Source organism: Alligator sinensis, unplaced genomic scaffold (genome assembly GCF_000455745.1).
Source record: "Alligator sinensis unplaced genomic scaffold, ASM45574v1 scaffold1086_1, whole genome shotgun sequence".
Classification (NCBI taxonomy): Eukaryota; Metazoa; Chordata; order Crocodylia; family Alligatoridae; genus Alligator; species Alligator sinensis.
The window spans coordinates 63,840-80,192 of NW_005842600.1; the positions used below are offsets into that span (position 1 = coordinate 63,840).

Sequence of the window (16,353 nt, forward strand, 5' to 3'; positions counted from 1 at the left end):
TCTACGTTGGCGCTTTCCCTAGGTGTGGGGTGGAGCCATTTGGTGTTTTTTGTTGAAACCCTGCAGAGTTTTGGAAACAGGTATGGCTGGAGGCATGACAACTTCAAATTCCTCCTTCCACAACTTCTTGCTTTTGCTATTTATAAGTGCTCTTGAGAATGTGTCACTGGAAGCAGCTCCTTGCCATCCCTCTATTTCACATTTAATGACTATGTTTGCAGTCTCATAGTCGCTTTCTTAAATCTGGGTGGTGGGCTTTGCAGTCAGGGTTCTGTACTAAGACTTGCGCTAAGGTGACCTTTTTCTATTACAACCAGTTTCCACCTAAATTAATATATATTCAATGTGAATGCTCACAACAGCAACCACAGCAAGGAAAACCATCAGTCAGGATTTCTCCTTTGGCCCAGGCAGCATTCTGTTGTGTGGAAGCACATAGCGCTGAATGATTGCCCTGCAGAAGGGAAGCCCTCAGTCCATGCAGACCGTGTGCTGACCAATCTTAGAACCTTGGATAATCCCAAAAGGCAGCAGTACCGGTGCTTCTGTGGAAACTTGAAAATAAGAGTTACCAAAGCTTTTCTTATGTGTCCTCCAAGGATACCCAGTGTGGGGTCTTGCTTGGTGATGGGTTAGGGAAGAGATTTTCTGAAATGTAGTCACATGTTTATAAACCCGTGAGACCTCCTTGTTCTGGGGCCTTTCCATTTGTATACTTGCAGGCACTTGCTTGAGTCCACCTGAGCAACTTGGCAGCAGAATGTGCCTCCTGCAGGACTTGTCTCAGACAGCTCAATCCAGCTGTTTTGATTCCTGTTCTTTTTCTTTGCTCCTGCAGAAAGCTGCAGCCTCTCATTCAGACTTCCCGAAAGCAGAGGACTACTGACTGCCACTTCCAGGTTCTCCACAATCCAGGGAGAGAGACTTTGGTGCACAGCAGGAGCAGAGGTGATCCAGAAGTGACACAACCTACACACGCACCTGCCAAAATGGGATTCAGAGGTGCAGGGCTGTGCCTTTTCTGTTACCATTAGGACCCTTGGTTGTGTCCTGAACTCAAAATAAGTTTGCATCTGAGAGTCTAGATGTGCCCTTAGCTGCTTTCAGGGTGCAGGACTCATTTGATAGCTCTACCCATATGCATTTTGGAACTATACAATCTTTGCTTTGGTTTTACAGTGGCTAGGCAGAAAGCAGGGGCAAGGGTGGCATGCTACAAACTAACTCATTCAGCAAGGCATAAGTTGTCCCATCTTCATGTTTATTGTACAATCTCTTTTGCATCCTGTCCTACACATGTATCGTCTTCTGCGCCATCCTGCTGCATGCTATCCGTTCTCACACAGACACACCCGGGTGACTGATGCACTTTGTACCCTACCTGAGAAAAAAAGATGCATTTCCCATTTTAGCTCTGGGAAACACCACTCTGACAATGAAGTAGGAGGCCCAACAACAAAGCAAATGAAAGCAAAAACAGTTTTCTGTCATCCTCTGAGTTTTGTCCTCCAGCAGCCTGTTCACAAAGGGGCTTTGCTTTTATGCTATAACAGACCGTCTTCTGCAAAGTAGCTTCTTTTATTGTGTGCATGACATGCTTTTGTCCTGGGTACATTTGTGTTCACTGTGATTGCCTCTGCATTTATTGTGCACTGGTAAGGCCCCTGGCTTTAGTTTACCATTGCATTTTGTCTTCTGTTCTTGGTTTGTGTTTTAATAAAAGGCTCTTCTCTTCTCTACAGGTTCTTATACTGCCGTCATCACCACAGTCTGTCAGTGCTTTCCAGCAGTGGACTAAGGAAACGTGACTAAGATTTGTCCCACAGCTTGTTAACCCTTTCATTCTGGGAGCAGAATCTTGGGTTCACATTTGGACCTTGTCACTATTGTCCGTGTTTTTGTAACTTTGAGGCTAGACTATTGCAATGCACTCTACCTCAGGCTGTCTTTGAGGTCTGTCCAGAAGCTGCAGTTAGCACAGGATGTGGCAGCCCACCTTCTAATGATTACTCTAGTGCTCCAGAGTCTATACTGGCTTCCAGTAACTTTTTTGGGTGCAATTAAAGGTGTTGGTTTGGACCTTACATACCTTAGTCCCTTATGTTCCAACATGATCTCTGATGTGAACCAAGAGCAAACTCTTGTGTAGGTGACTGTTCCTCAGCTCTGGAACCCCTTCCTCCTTGTCCAGCATGAGCCTGGACATCTTCCAAATTCTTCCTAACTTAGGTTAGATATTAGGAAGAATTTTCTCACTAGGAGGGTAGTAAAACACTGGCACAAGTAACCCAGAGAGGTGGTGCAACCTCCATCCTCGGAGGCTTTCAAAACCCAGCTAGACAAAGCTTCAGCTGGAATGATGTAGTTGGGGCTGGTCCTGCTTTGAGCAGGAGGTTGGACTAGATGTTACCTCCTGAAGTCCCTTCCAATCCTCACTGTCTACGATTCTATTTTCTTCTGGAAGCACTGCAAGGGCAGACTTTAGCAGCTGAGGATACATTTCAGGGCACTGTCTATGGAGCTTGTTCTCTGCAGGGCTGTCCTTGTGGGGATGCAAATTGGGGCCCATGCTTTGGGGGGCCCTGCGGAGCTGGGCAGAGTGGCCGCAGCAACTCAGCGCCGCTGCTGCCAGCTTCACGTATGGCCGCTTGCCCCCCACTCCCACTGCCTCCGGCTTATCTGGGGCAGATGGGGGCGGGGCCCCGCACAGGCTGATTTGCCCCAGGCCCCACACCCTGCTCAGGTCATCTCTAATTCTATCACGTCATTTTATTTTAATATTTTTATCTGCTTCTTATTGTAAGGTGTACTGAGCCCCTCTTGGGGAGGGTGGCATATAAATTTAATCCAATAATCAGTCAATAAACAAACTAGCTTGGTGAATACCCACAGTTCTTTGTCCTTCCCTTGCAATAGCTTTACTTTGACCTGGCTATCAGTTATACCATGAGCATTCCAATCTCTAATTAGCCCATTTGGCAACCATTCATATTTATCTGCCTTGAATTTACTGTAGACCTCTGTAGCATGCTGGTCCATGGGCTGTCTGGGCAGCTAGTTTCTGGTAAAGAAAGCATGCTTTTCCTTAGCCACTGTGACTTGGATCAAAGCACTCGTGAGATTTTGACATGAGTTTATCTGACAAGCTGCCTTCATAACAATACACCTTCCTGCTTCGCTCTCCTCTTGACCTCGTAGAGGGGAAGAGCTCAGTCAGCTCTTCAGGCCAGTGCCTTGGGCCAAGGGTGTGTGAAATCAGGGCTCTGCCTGCTCACCACTCCATTCTTCACCACCAGGACTGCACTCCCTCACGGGCCCATAACCATGAACCAGTAGTCACCATACAGCTGTGTATAGAGAGGTGAAGTGTAGGTTCTCATACAACTGAAAAGCCTCTTTGCTCCCTTTTGATACCTCAGTGTGAAGGTTAGACTCCAAGGAGAGCTAAGAAGAGTCTGGTTTTTATGTTCTGGACCTGGCTATGCTCTGTCACGTGGCAGTAATGGAAGAAGGGGAAAGGAGATTAATAATTAATTAATAAACTAGGCGACTGTGGCATAGATGCCTACGCAGTCAGATGGATTGCAGATTGGCTGAAGGGTCGCACTCAGAGGGTGGTGGTGGATGGATCATACTCGACTTGGGGGGAGGTGGGTAGTGGAGTCCCCCAGGGCTCGGTCCTGGGGCCTGCGCTGTTCAATTTCTTCATCAGCGATCTTGATGTTGGGGTGGAAAGCAACCTGTTTAAATTCGCTGATGACACCAAAATTTGGGGGGAGGTGAGCACGCTAGCAGGGAGAGAGAGATTGCAGAAGGATCTGGATAGGTTACAGGGGTGGGCAAACAGGAACAGGATGTGTTTCAATACGGACAAGTGCAGGGTGCTGCACTTGGGTAGTAGGAACCAGCAGCACACTTATACGATGGGGAACTCCCTACTTGAGAGCACGGAGGTGGAAAGGGATCTTGGTGTCATTATTGACTCCAAGATGAACATGGGCCGACAATGCGAGGTCATGGTTGGCAGGGCTAACCGGACCTTGTCGTGCATCCACAGGTGCATCTCGAGTAGAGCCAGGGAGGTGATCCTCCCCCTCTATGCGACGCTGGTCAGGCCGCAGCTGGAGTATTGTGTCCAGTTCTGTGCGCCCCATTTCAGGAGGGATGTGGACAACATGGAGAGGGTCCAGAGGAGGGCCACCCGCATGATCCGGGGACAACAGGGCAGACCCTACAGTGAGAGACTGCGGGACCTGAACCTATTCAGCCTCCACAAGAGAAGGCTGAGGGGGGACCTGGTGACCGTCTATAAACTCACTAGGGGGAACCAGAAGGGTTTGGGGGAGACGCTGTTTCCCCTAGCCCCTGCTGGCATAACAAGGAGTAATGGGCACAAGTTGATGGAGAGGAGGTACAGATTGGACATCCGAAAAACCTACTTCACAGTTAGGGCGGCTAGGAGCTGGAACCAACTTCCAAGGGAGGTGGTGCTGGCCCCTACCCTGGGGATCTTTAAGAAGAGGCTGGATACCTACCTGGCTGGACTCATTTGAGTCCCGTTTTTTGTTTAGGGTTCTTTTGTTGTTCTCCCGCCCTGGCGGGGGGGGGGGCTAGTAGATCATTTATCCCCCCTCCGACCCTAAAACTATGAAACTATGAGAGGTTATCAACAGGAGGGAATAGCTGGAAGCTCACCCTGCACCACCAACTTTACCAGCTGGGCAATGCAAGCAAGAGGACAGACATACAAACCCGTATGTCAAGTGCAGTCTTTGGGACCTCCATGGAGTTGGCTTTGGAGAATGCCATGAGCTGAAGGGGTCCTGTGATGAAGAAACTATGCATGATTTTGCATGATTTGTGCAGAGACAAGAATAGTGGGTCCAAAGGGACAGGAAAGGAGGCTATGTTACAGGGGTGATGGACATGACCGTGAAGCCTGGAGTGGGGCATCTTCACCATGGTAGAAGAGAGGAAAACCCAACACTGAGAATGAGATGAAAGGACCGGTGGGCAACAAGGTGGAGGTCGCTGAGGTGAAGAGGAAATAGCACAGCTGTGATGCTGAACTCATCTTAAAATCAGTCTTCAGTCAGAAAGATACAGAAAATCAACTGGGAAAAGTAGGAAAGAAACAGAATAGAGTCATGACATAGAAAGCAACTCTAAGGAAGCCTGTGGACTTACAACAGTGAGGGAAGGGAGGGAAGGGTGGCACCTTGGAGAATAACTGGTTCAGAAAGGCAAAAGCTTTCTTAGGTGACAGCCTCTCTCATCTGATGCCCTACCTTCTGCCTGACTTCAGACTGACACAACTAATCACCTCTCTACCAACAGTGGGAGAAAAATGAGGATGTGGGGCCAGCACTCCTCTTTCCTTTTTGAAGATCTAACCAACTTTTTATCCTCTTCTGGCACTTCCCCAATTTATAATTCTCAGTGGTGCAGTAAGGTTATTTCCCGAGTCCCTTAAAGCCTATTGTTGGAGCAGAACACGGCCCTAAGGTTGAACTTCAAAGTCTATTACTGGCTCACTAATGTAATTAACAGTGAGAGCAAAAACAGGTTAACCTTTCAGAGAATAAAAGAACTGCAAGCAATACAAAGAGCTATAAAAATCAGATCTCACTAGGCAAATATTTTGGCTTTATTTTATACAGAGTGATGACATCAGAAACTTTTGATTGACCCACTTAGAGTTTAGAAAAGCATCTGATGGAGTGTCTAACAAAATCAGACTTTCAAATGAATTCACATCACCTTGCATACAACCACTTGCAGCCACAATGAAAAGCAGCCTATGAATCATAATGGAAAGGTTGAGACAGGTGGCAAATCAATAACTTAGGGGGAGGCATTTCAGAAAGTGAGTAAGAATCAGTATTAGATCCAGTCTTAATCCCCCATTCTCCAAAAGCTCCTGGCACATCATTCACTTCACTCCTGTGACCAGACCCACTGAAGTCAAAGGGATTATTCCCATAGTCCATGTTAAGGCCACATGCAGGCCACTCTAAGATTGGAGCCTGGAGCTAGCAGGAAGAGGAAGCAACACTTAATAAAGCTCACAGGTTACACTACAGTGTGGGGACAGAGTAATAACCCACAGAAGCCTAGAAATATTACAAAGAACTGACAGAAACTTTACAAAATCAGATGCAGTTTGGAAATATGCTCCCAAAACATGTAGGAAAATCATCTTCCAACACTTGAAGAATGAAAAAAAATAGGCTGAACACTGGGGAAAAGTTGCTGTCTGTTAGTCAGACACAGTCCCTTCACTTGGTGCTTCTAGAGAGGCACTCTTTCTGCCCTACCATGTCTGTCCTTCCCCTTCCCCGCAGTCACAGGACAGACCACCATTAGCGTATTGCCTTAAGGAAAAAACATTACATCTGTCACAGACAAAAACGTCATTCATTAGATAGAAATAAACAAGCCCCTCACCAGTGACGTGCAGTATGACCAAAGGTGAATACAAGGAAAGTCAGCTGACTTGGCAAACTCGTGGCCCCTGCCAAAAGCTTGGAAACATTGCCAGGAGAGAGAAACAAAAAGAGAGACACAAAATAAGGGTAAAAGAAAACAGAGGCCACTTACACTTTTGCTTCTTCTTTTGTTGCATATGTTACGTTGACAACTGCCGTTTCTGTGTCTGTGTTGACTAAGGGAAAAGCAACACAGACAGCATTAGCTCATGGAAGGAGGAGGCCTTCACCATTTTCCTCGGTCAAAGCTGCTATGGAGGTCGGCTGTTTCTGACAAGCTGGGAACCTGAACGGTCTTTGCAGCAAATGGCTGGTAGGGCAGACTGGCACAGAACCTGTACCCCAAAGAGGACCTTACATCTTCCCTGCAGTCCAGTCCTTTGCTGACTGCCAAAGGCTTGCAGATACCTGCTCAGGCCCCTGTACTGCGCCCAACGCAGGCACGCCTGAAATCCAACCAGCGTGGCTGTGTCCTGGCCCAGAGGCAAGAGGCCAAGAGGACCAACAAACAGCACTCCCCTTTTGCTGGCTTTCCCACTTCTGCACATGCAAGGATGAGGAGCATTTCCTCCCCTGGCACAGTGACATTCTTTCCTTTATGCCTTGGGCTAGCTTGGACATGCCCACCCCACCCCTGGGCTCTGTGCAAAGGCCCTGGGCTTTCCCCAGGCCTCTCCCCCATTTCCTCCTTCCATACATGGAGTGAGTAGGTGCTCAAGGGTTAATCTACAGGTAGCTGCATTTTCACAGCTCCTGTGTGAGGGTGCTTGTTCAGGAGCTATAAGGACACAAGCCTTGGGTTTCAATCCAGAACAGGCTTTTGTTTTACTCTGTGATTCTGGGCCGGTCACTGCGGCTTAGATTCTCCCTCTGAGCAGAACAGCCCTTAGATACCTCCCTGGAGGGCTGAGAGAATTCATGAACAGCTTTGCAACTGTCCAAAGCAAATTGCTCTACAAACTCTGGGCACTGATATCATGCAATCACAGCACCCCCTGATGATGGGTTTTACTCCACAGGCTAGTACAGGAACTCCAGACAGATCCTGTGCTTAGGATACCGGTCCCTGACACCTGCCCATGCCAGGACTTGATGCTGTGGCTACGGGGAACAGTCCCTTCTGGGTGGGGAAAGCTGGTAGCTGGGCTGGCAGCTCCTCTCTTTAAAGTCTGGGTTTATATGTGGAGGCTGAGATTTGCAAAGCTGCCTGGTTATACAAGGTAGGTGTGAAATTCTGAGCCAGAGTGCCCAGATTTGAAGTCCTCACTCAGTTAAACATCCCACTGGGAGTTCTGCTTGGTGGAGAGCTGGGTCCACAGACCAGCAGGCTCCAGTTTAGCTTCTCTGAGGCTGCAAGCTGCTTCTTGGGATGTTTGAGCCTGCAGCACAGATCAGGATCCATTTGAAGCTCACATCTCCAAGGTTAGCGTGTAAGACTCCCTCTGCACTAATGTCTCAGTCACTGCCTGAAAATTACCCCCCTTTTTATTCACATCCCGTAGGAGTGATCCCTGGAGTCCTGTAGGGTTGCATCAGATACATTTTTTTTTTACAGTCCAAAGCACGGAAAAATCTCATGACAAGCACATGACGAAACCACTACTCCTGCCTGCCACGTGGAACTGCTTCAAAAAAGGTCCAGCAGAAAAAGAAAATATAGCCCTGCCACACATGAAAGCTAAGCTTTTAGGTTATGATCTTGTTTAGCTACAAGGCCTTGGATCCCTGTGTGTGCATATGTATGCATGTGTGGGGAGAGGGGGGTGAAAGAGAGAAATTTCCTTGTCTTGTCTGTGTGCAATACCAGGCTTGCCACTCTTGGCTGTTGCCCAATTCAGCTATCACAATTGCACAAGAAAGCCCAAGCCCTGCCAGGCTCTCTGAAGGTGTGTGCAACTGGCCAACAGGTATGGGGCTGCTGGAGAAATTCAGCACTGCTGCTCAGCAGGTCTCAGCTCTGAGGGCAGGCAAGTGCCCTAAATGAATAGTGCAAGCTGCTTTAGTCTAAGGGTGCTAACACCAAGGGCTACTAGCAAAACCCAACCTAGCACCTGGCCTGGAGCTGGTCTGCTGCCTGCACAGTGTGGGCAACCCCACACCTAGGAGCTAGGGAATATGGAAGAGACCTTTGTAGGGGTTGGTTCTGTGCATTTCCTGGAATCCCACTGGGTGTCTCATTGGCTTCTGGATTCCAAAAGCATATGCCATCCACAGCCTTCCTACCCTGTGGTCAAACAGCTGCTAGCCAGTTTGCTCTGTGCTCCACAAAAGCTGTTCACAGCCCAGGTAATGGGGCTTGTGGCCAAGGAAAAGCATTTTTACCTGGCCCAAAGTTACCAGGGAACAGATTTAACTTTTAAGATTTAACTCTTAAGATTGTCTATCTGAAAAGATGGATGGAGCTACTGGGAGAGCTGAACTCTCAGAGGCAATGGGCAGAGTCTTGTACCAGGAGAAGGGGAGTCCACACTCTGCTTTCTTACCTTGTTCCACATTCTCTACAGTCCCATACTGAGCTAAAAGGCCATCCAGCACCTGAAAGAAAGCAGCAAGCAACGCAAGTGAATCCAGCTCTGAGGGAAGTCTGGAGCTAAGGATGCAGCAATATGGATGCGTCTGCCTGGCCAGGAGGGAAAGCAGAGCAGAATCAGGCCCTCTCCACTCTACCCCCTGACAACTTCTGTGCCCACATTGCCCCTGCTTTTATCTAAGGCACATTGTCAGGGGTTCTGGGTGCTTCTGGGCTTGTGCCCTGTAGTCACATGTGGGGATTTCTGGCAGTAATTTGGGGGATTCCTCAGATAAATGACTGCCTGTGAACAGGGAGGGCTGGATCCCTAGCTCAGGAGGCCCATTCCTGTTCTACACTCCTACACAGAAGAATGGCCCGTTGCTGACCTTGTCTTTCTCTTGCCCAAATAACTGCTAATGGAGCCTGGCTGCTACTGTCCCTGCTTAGCTGCATGCTTGCAAAGCTGGTGATCAAGTAAAAGAACACCAAGTACAGACCACCTTCCCAAGGACTCTCCACACGAGAAGACATGCAGATGCGAGACTAGAAGAGGTAGCATCGCTGTTTCTTCTAGTCAAAGCCACCTTCTGGAGATGGGGCACCTCAAGCTATATCCTCCCTCACCCACACTGTAAGATTCAGGATAGGAAGTACAGGATCTCAAGCCCCAGCACCCTCAACCACTGAAAAGCTGCCTAGCAGCAAGGTGCAATAAGGGACATTCTGCCATTGCCCTAGAGCCTCAGTCCGTTCTTCTCTTCAGATTGTTGGGGAGGTGAAAAACAGGACAAAACTCAGCTCCCTCTTGGAGCTCTTGCCAGAGCCCTGTACCTCCTATCCCAAGTTCAAGCCCCAGCTCGCTATATCCAGGGCAAACATGATAGTTCGCTACATGGACCTTTCAATGCTCACAAGAGCCAAGACCCCCACTTCAAGACTTTGGAAAGAAAGACATAGGCTGTAAAATGGTCTACAGAGTGGACAACCAGTAGCGCCTCAGTTCTCAGAATCTGGGATCAATCCTCCCCCTATGAAGGAAGGGAAAGTAAGGAAATAAACTAGGAGAACATTCTTCAAAATGCAAGCATCTTGGAGGAGAGAAGGAACCAGCACTGGAGAGCTACTTACCTCCCACTGTAAGTGAGGGGGGATGTTCCGGATCTGAATTTTCCTGCTCCTGTAAGGAAAAACACCTGGATTACCACTCACATGGGAAGCTAAGCCTACATTTTGGGGGCGTTTGTTCACTGGTGCTATCATCTCATGTTTCTGAGGAGCCTCTCAACTTTAAACCCCCTGTACCTTGCTAGTGAGCTGCCATGTGGGGGTGAGCTGCCAGCAGCTGGTGAATTCCAATTAGTTGGCACTTTCCCTTGGTGTGAGCCCCCAAAGGACCTGGGCACAACAGCACTGAGTCTCTTCATGGGCTGACACCGTGCCACACCTCCCACCCCACCTGTGAATGGAGCCATTCGGGATAAGCCAGGTTATCTCTAGAACAGCCTCTCTGCCTTCATTCCCATGAAGAAAGCACAGCTCCTGCTGGGTCTGGCTTCCCGTAAACACCTCCCCGGTCACCTGTTGCACACCTGCCCTGCAGAGCCTCTGGAAGCACATACAGAAGCAGCCCCTATCCCAATCCGATCTGCCCACACACACTTTACAGAGCTGAAACACCCAAGCGCCCACCCTTGCAGCCCCTCCTAGGCTCCCAGAAGCACTCTTGCACACTTGAAGTTTAACAAATTTGGGCTCTCAGGAACCAATGCATAAAACAGGCTTTATAGTCAGGGTTGAGCCTACACAAGTAACCCATGTCTGTTCCTCCAGATCCATCCCTCAGACTGCCCACCACTCATTTCAGCCTTGTTCAGATGCAGCTTCAGCCAGCTTATTGCCCACCTTTGCCCCAAGCTGCCATGGCCCTGGGACCAATGGCACTCCACCGTCTTGCTCCCGTGAAAGAAAGCAGAGCGTCACAAGAGCATGGACCCCTCTACTATCCCAGACACCCCACACAGAGCCAAGGCCAAGGAGAGTCCCTAAGGGCTGAAGGAGCAACCACCCTAAACACCCACTGGGGACTCTCAGAAAGGAAGGCACAGCCACCAAACCCAGCAGCCCTGCCAGCCTGTGCTGGCGCCCAGTGGCTGGTGCTGTCACAGGCAGCTGGGACAGCGGAAAACAGGGACTGCTGGCCAGTTCTTGCTGGGAGGTGGAAATCGCGGACAGCGTCTGTGTCACCCCTAGACTGACGGGAGCCCAGGTGGTGACCCCTGGACCTTGTACCACCCTTCTGGGTCTCGCTCCCTTCACCACCAGGGAGTGCTCAGGGCTGAGCAATCAGATTTCCATCCATTCCAGGCACAACTCCTCCAGGGCTCCTGACTGCAGTCTCCTGGAAGGCTTGCGAGGATTTAGTGTTTCTATGTTCTACAAGCAAAAACCACAGTCTGGCCCCTCCTCTCTCCCTGCGTGGGCGGCGTGGCCAGGGGGTTGTGGGTCCAGAGCCTCAACTTGCATTTACAACCAGGCTGATGATAAATTAACTTGGATTACAGAGTCACAGGCACTAATCCAGACTGGCCCTACCTACCTCTCTGCTGTTTGCAGCCCCCCAGCAGAGGAGCACATAAACTCTCTGCCTGGGCAAGACAGATGGAGCAGACTGCTGGGCCTCAGACCGCCAGGAAGTCTCTCTCCCTTCAGCCACTGTTAATTCCCCCTGATGAGTGGCAATGACTCACCCCCTGATGGATGAGTGTATATCTTCACTGCTGAGTTAACCCAGGTTCTCACTGCAGTGTTGCCCTTCCCCAGCCCTTTGTAAACATACCCACATGCAAACATGACCTGCAGTGTTTTCAGATGAGGCTAGCTGCCTCTCCGAGGGGTAGCCTAGAGCTCTGGTGCTGCATTCACCTAGGCTGACAGCCTTTGCAGTGAAGACTTGCTGCTGAAAGTCCTCCAGTGCTTTCCCACAATTCTCCTCATGTGCCAGGAAGGACAGACAAGTTCTCTCATTGGGCTTGAAAAGAATCCTAGAGTGGCTCAGAAGACTGCAGCACAAAGAACCATGGGATGTGCCCCCCCTCCCCATCTTAGGGACACACCGGCAGCAACAGGAACTCAAGCACAGCTTTGTTGTGTGGCTGCTCCCGCCTGGACTAGACAGGCCTGAGGTGCCAACCAGGAGGGTCAACTCTTCAGTGAGCAAGGACCCTGAGAGATGGGACAGCCCCACCACTGTCCAACAGGAGGGTAAAATCTCAAGACCACCCTCTCCATGGATGCAAGTCAATAGTTTTAACCATGTATTGTATAGCAAAGCTAGAAGCAAGGTAAAATACTGCATGGATTCTGTGGTCTAAATCTGAGAGCAGGATCCTTGCGACTTCACTCTTTTGCGTCTTCTGAGGAAGCCAGAAGGAAAGATATCAATGAAATCTATACCTAGGGCAGGCACGTACACTCACACAGCACCACGGGTACATTTGTTGGCAACCATCTGTCCTTCCCATTGGAGCCATGAGAAAGTCACCTGCCTCAAAATCCCCAACGATGGGTGCAGCAAGGAGAAAGACAAGATCAAGGAGGAATTAAGATGAGTGTGTCAAGCAGGTGATTAGTGAGAACAAATCCTTTCAAGACAAAGATGATTCCATGGCTGCTGCTGGAGATGCTGGAAGGGAACAAACAGGCTGTGAAAGGAAATGCCAGCTTATGCTGGGCAGTCAGCAGGCTTCAGTACAGAAGGACAGTGATGGGAGCAACAACAAAGTTTGGATGGACTCAGAACTTTGGATGGACTTTGAGTGTGGGAAACTTAAAGCCTGGGTGAAATGTCTATGGGGAAATTCAAGCAGCCTGCTAGGAAAGGAGGGGAGACTCAGTGTGATTCAATGGACACTGTCTTTATATTTAAGATCCTTCTGGTAAAATCCTGGCTCCAGTTGGTCAACAGGAGGTTTGGCACTGATCTCTGCAGGCTGGAGAGTCACCTTTCTGTAAAAACATTTATGTCTGAGCCAAAGATGGGAAATGAGAACATGCAACACTGGGACATGCAGTCAGAGCTGCTGAGAGATGTAGAACTGAGCTGTTAGAGCAAGCCCCCTACTGAGAACTTGTGCAAGTCTGACTTCCTAGACATATCACTCATCTGCTTGGGTGGTGGCAGAGTACTAATGGGTGGAGGATGGCGATGAGACACCAAAATGTCATGGCTAGCAGTCACAACTGACCGCACATTTCCTGAAGCCTGGGTATCTCCTAGAGCACATTCCTCTTGGCTTTCAGTCTTGGGACAGAGCCCAGGGTTTTTCAGACTTCCCATTTAAACAATTGAGGAGCAAGAGCCGATGACATATCTAGTGACACTGCGTTTACTAATCAGCCCTCTGGGACAGACTGGTTGGACTCATCCCTGATGTTAGGACAACGCACTCTTTTGAAATGTTGCTATGATAAGAGCTGCAATGACACAGGTGGCTGAGTTCACTCAGAAGGGTGTACACCTCTGCCAGCTGCTTGTACAGCAGGCAGGACATATGAATGGGATGTGGAAGAAGGCTAGGCTGCAGCCCTACAGAGAAAGACCTAGGGTTACAGTGAACTATAAGATGAATACAAGTCAACAGTGTGTTCTTGTTGCAAAAAAACAACAGCATCCTGGGACGTATTAACAGGAGTGTCACCTGCTAGATCAAGGGAAGTGATTCTTCCACTCTTTTCAGCACTGGTGAGGCCTCGCCTGGAGTACTGGGTTTGGGTCCCACACTTCAAGAAGGATGTGAATAGATTGGAAAGAGTCCAATGCAAAGCAACAAAAATGATTAGGGGCCTGGGAGACCAGACTTGTGAAGAAAGGCTGAAAGAACTAGGGTTATTCAACTTGGAGAAGAGAAGACTGAGGAGGGGATTTGATAACAGTCTCCAAATAGTTGAAGGGTGATTATAGAGAGGTTGGAGATGGGCACTTCTCTGTGGCTGTAGGGCACAGGACTGATCTCAAGATGCAGCAGGGGAAGTTTAGGTTGGAGATTAGGAACAGCTTTCTGACTATGAGGGTGGTAAGGCATTGGAACAGGCTACCTAGAGAAGCTGTGGACTCTCCACCCTTGAAAACTTTCAGAAGCCAGGTAGACAAACACCTGGCTGGGATGACTGAGTCAGGGATGATCCTGCCTTGAGCAGGGGGCTGGACTAGATGACCTTGTGAGGTCCCTTACAACCCTACTTTCCTATGTTCCTAAGAGTCACTGTTTATGATCCTCTGTCACTGGGCAGGGGACCCAGTGACAGAATAGCCAAAGCTGCCACACTGGGCATTTGAACTTTATAGTGATTCAGTGAAATAGGTTCCTTCATTCAGACCTGATGGGGCTGAAAGCAGCACAGTGGTAGAGGGGTTAAGGTGTCTCACTAGAGGTGCACGTTCAAGTCCTGCTCTGGATTTGTGCTGGTCACTTGGGGTGGGGAGCCAAAGGCAGTGACCATGACACTCGTCACAATGCTCCTTTGTCTGCTGATGGCTACAGAAAATGATGTCACATCAACAGCAGTCCAATGAGCCCCTGATTTCATTTCAACTGTGCCATCATGCATGGGTGGGGGGAGAGAAAGAAGAGGGCCACCTGGGTGGAACGGCAGTGCTCCCAACTGGTGCCTATACAATGCCTTCCCCTTCTGCACTCCCCCAGATGGTAGAGAACCAAGGTTGCACCCCAACATCCCACTGACCAGCAAGGATGGAGATGGGAAGGCAACCAAAAGCAGTGTGTTTCAGCAACCCCTTAGACTTCTTGGGGGCTGAAACACCTTGAAAAATCCTGTCCAGTCCCTGGGGAGCTCCTGCTTCTGGCATGGTGCTTCCATGGACAGTAAAATTCCATCTCCCACAGTCACCGTTGTCTCACTAGCTCCGAAAGGGGACTGAGTGGTGCCGCGGCCCCTGCAATTGCCACTGATCTCTGCTGAGATGCTGTTTGTCATATCTGAGGACTCGTCTTCAGGGAACCAAAACCATCAGGTCCTACATCTCCTCCTGCCACAGGGCACTTCAGGGAACTCTACTTCCTTTTCCCAGAAGCAAGACAAAACAACAGTTAAATCTGAACACTGAAAGTGCAGCGCTCAAAGGAAGCTCTTCCTGAGCTCTTTTTATTTTAATTTCTCCACAAAAACTAGATTTGCAAGCTGACAAAGCGTGCAGTACCTGGTTCAATGCCTCCCCTTCTGAGTGGTGTCAAAACAACCCTGTCAACAGAGCCAACGGGAACTCACCTCTTCCGCAGGTGAGAAAAAAAAAAAGAAAAAACTCCTTTTTCCTCTTTTCTCACCTCAAATATTTCACCCATCCCCAATATCAGAGGTGGGAAATAAATTCTGCCCGGAGCCGCCCATGTAATGGAAATGGCTGTTATGCACAACTCCTCTTGTTATCCGAGGCTAAGTGAACAAATAGACTTGCACGCTAAATCTGGACAAAGGGGAATTTAGGTGCCCTAGACACAGGCACAAGAATGACTAAGAGCTATGCAGATGTGCAACCTGGGCACAGACAGGGTTAAACAGTGCCAGAATGAACATGCCAGGTAACGCACGGTAGCAAAATATTTTTACTAGCAAAGGCTATAGGAACCCATGACTTAAGATAAGCAACCCTCTCCGCCACAGCTTCTGTATGTGATACGGAGTTTACGGATCATTTTAAAACCTGGGGAGATGGCTTTCAAGGAGGTGGACACTGATTTTACCAAATCTGCGCACGGTGGGATTCTAACACTTTCCTCTGAAGCTGATACTGCTGGATGCAGGAGAGTAGAGGCTGAGTCAGCTGCAGCTGCATTCACATCCCTCTGCCTAGGAAAGCAGGCACCCAGATTCTCCCCGAGCTGTTACACACGGGCTTTCAAGAAGGTCTCCTTCCCTTGGGAACCAGTGGACAGCTCCAGTCACTTCCGCAGAGACGGGAACAGCTGCCTTCCCAGACGGTCAGAAAACGACGTCGACCCACTCTGCTTCTGACAAATCTGTTTCCCAAGGCTGTTTTGGCTGTGCTTTGAGGATGGACACACAGGGGACCTTCTGTCAGGGGGTGCCTACAGGACACTCAGGATGCAAAGAACAGGCTGGATCTGGCAGACAATAGATCACAAATCGAAATGCTGCTTTGACTACAACAAGGGGTACCAAGAAAAGGTGCTGACGGATGGAGTCAGAGAGGGTGCAGTGGCATAGCTGCATCCCACATTTAATTGTACCACACCCCAGAAGCCCCTAGGGACTTTAAACAAGTCCCTAAAACAGATGAAAATCCTCTCACCCTTCCTGCTTAAAGGCACACTACCT

At 49.2% G+C, this 16,353-nt stretch overlaps 1 protein-coding gene across 2 annotated transcripts in view; it reads right to left on the reverse strand.

The window, feature by feature from the left end:
- Positions 1-16,353, reverse strand: part of IGF2BP2 (insulin like growth factor 2 mRNA binding protein 2) — a 114,282-nt gene that overhangs the window by 37,228 nt on the left and 60,701 nt on the right. For both annotated transcript variants that reach the window (XM_014524361.2, XM_006032977.3), the window contains exons 2-4: positions 10,129-10,177; positions 8,972-9,023; positions 6,601-6,664 (exon numbers count right to left, since the gene is read on the reverse strand). In XM_014524361.2, the coding sequence (XP_014379847.1) occupies positions 6,601-6,664; positions 8,972-9,023; positions 10,129-10,177 (165 nt within the window). The remainder of the gene's footprint in view (positions 1-6,600; positions 6,665-8,971; positions 9,024-10,128; positions 10,178-16,353) is intronic.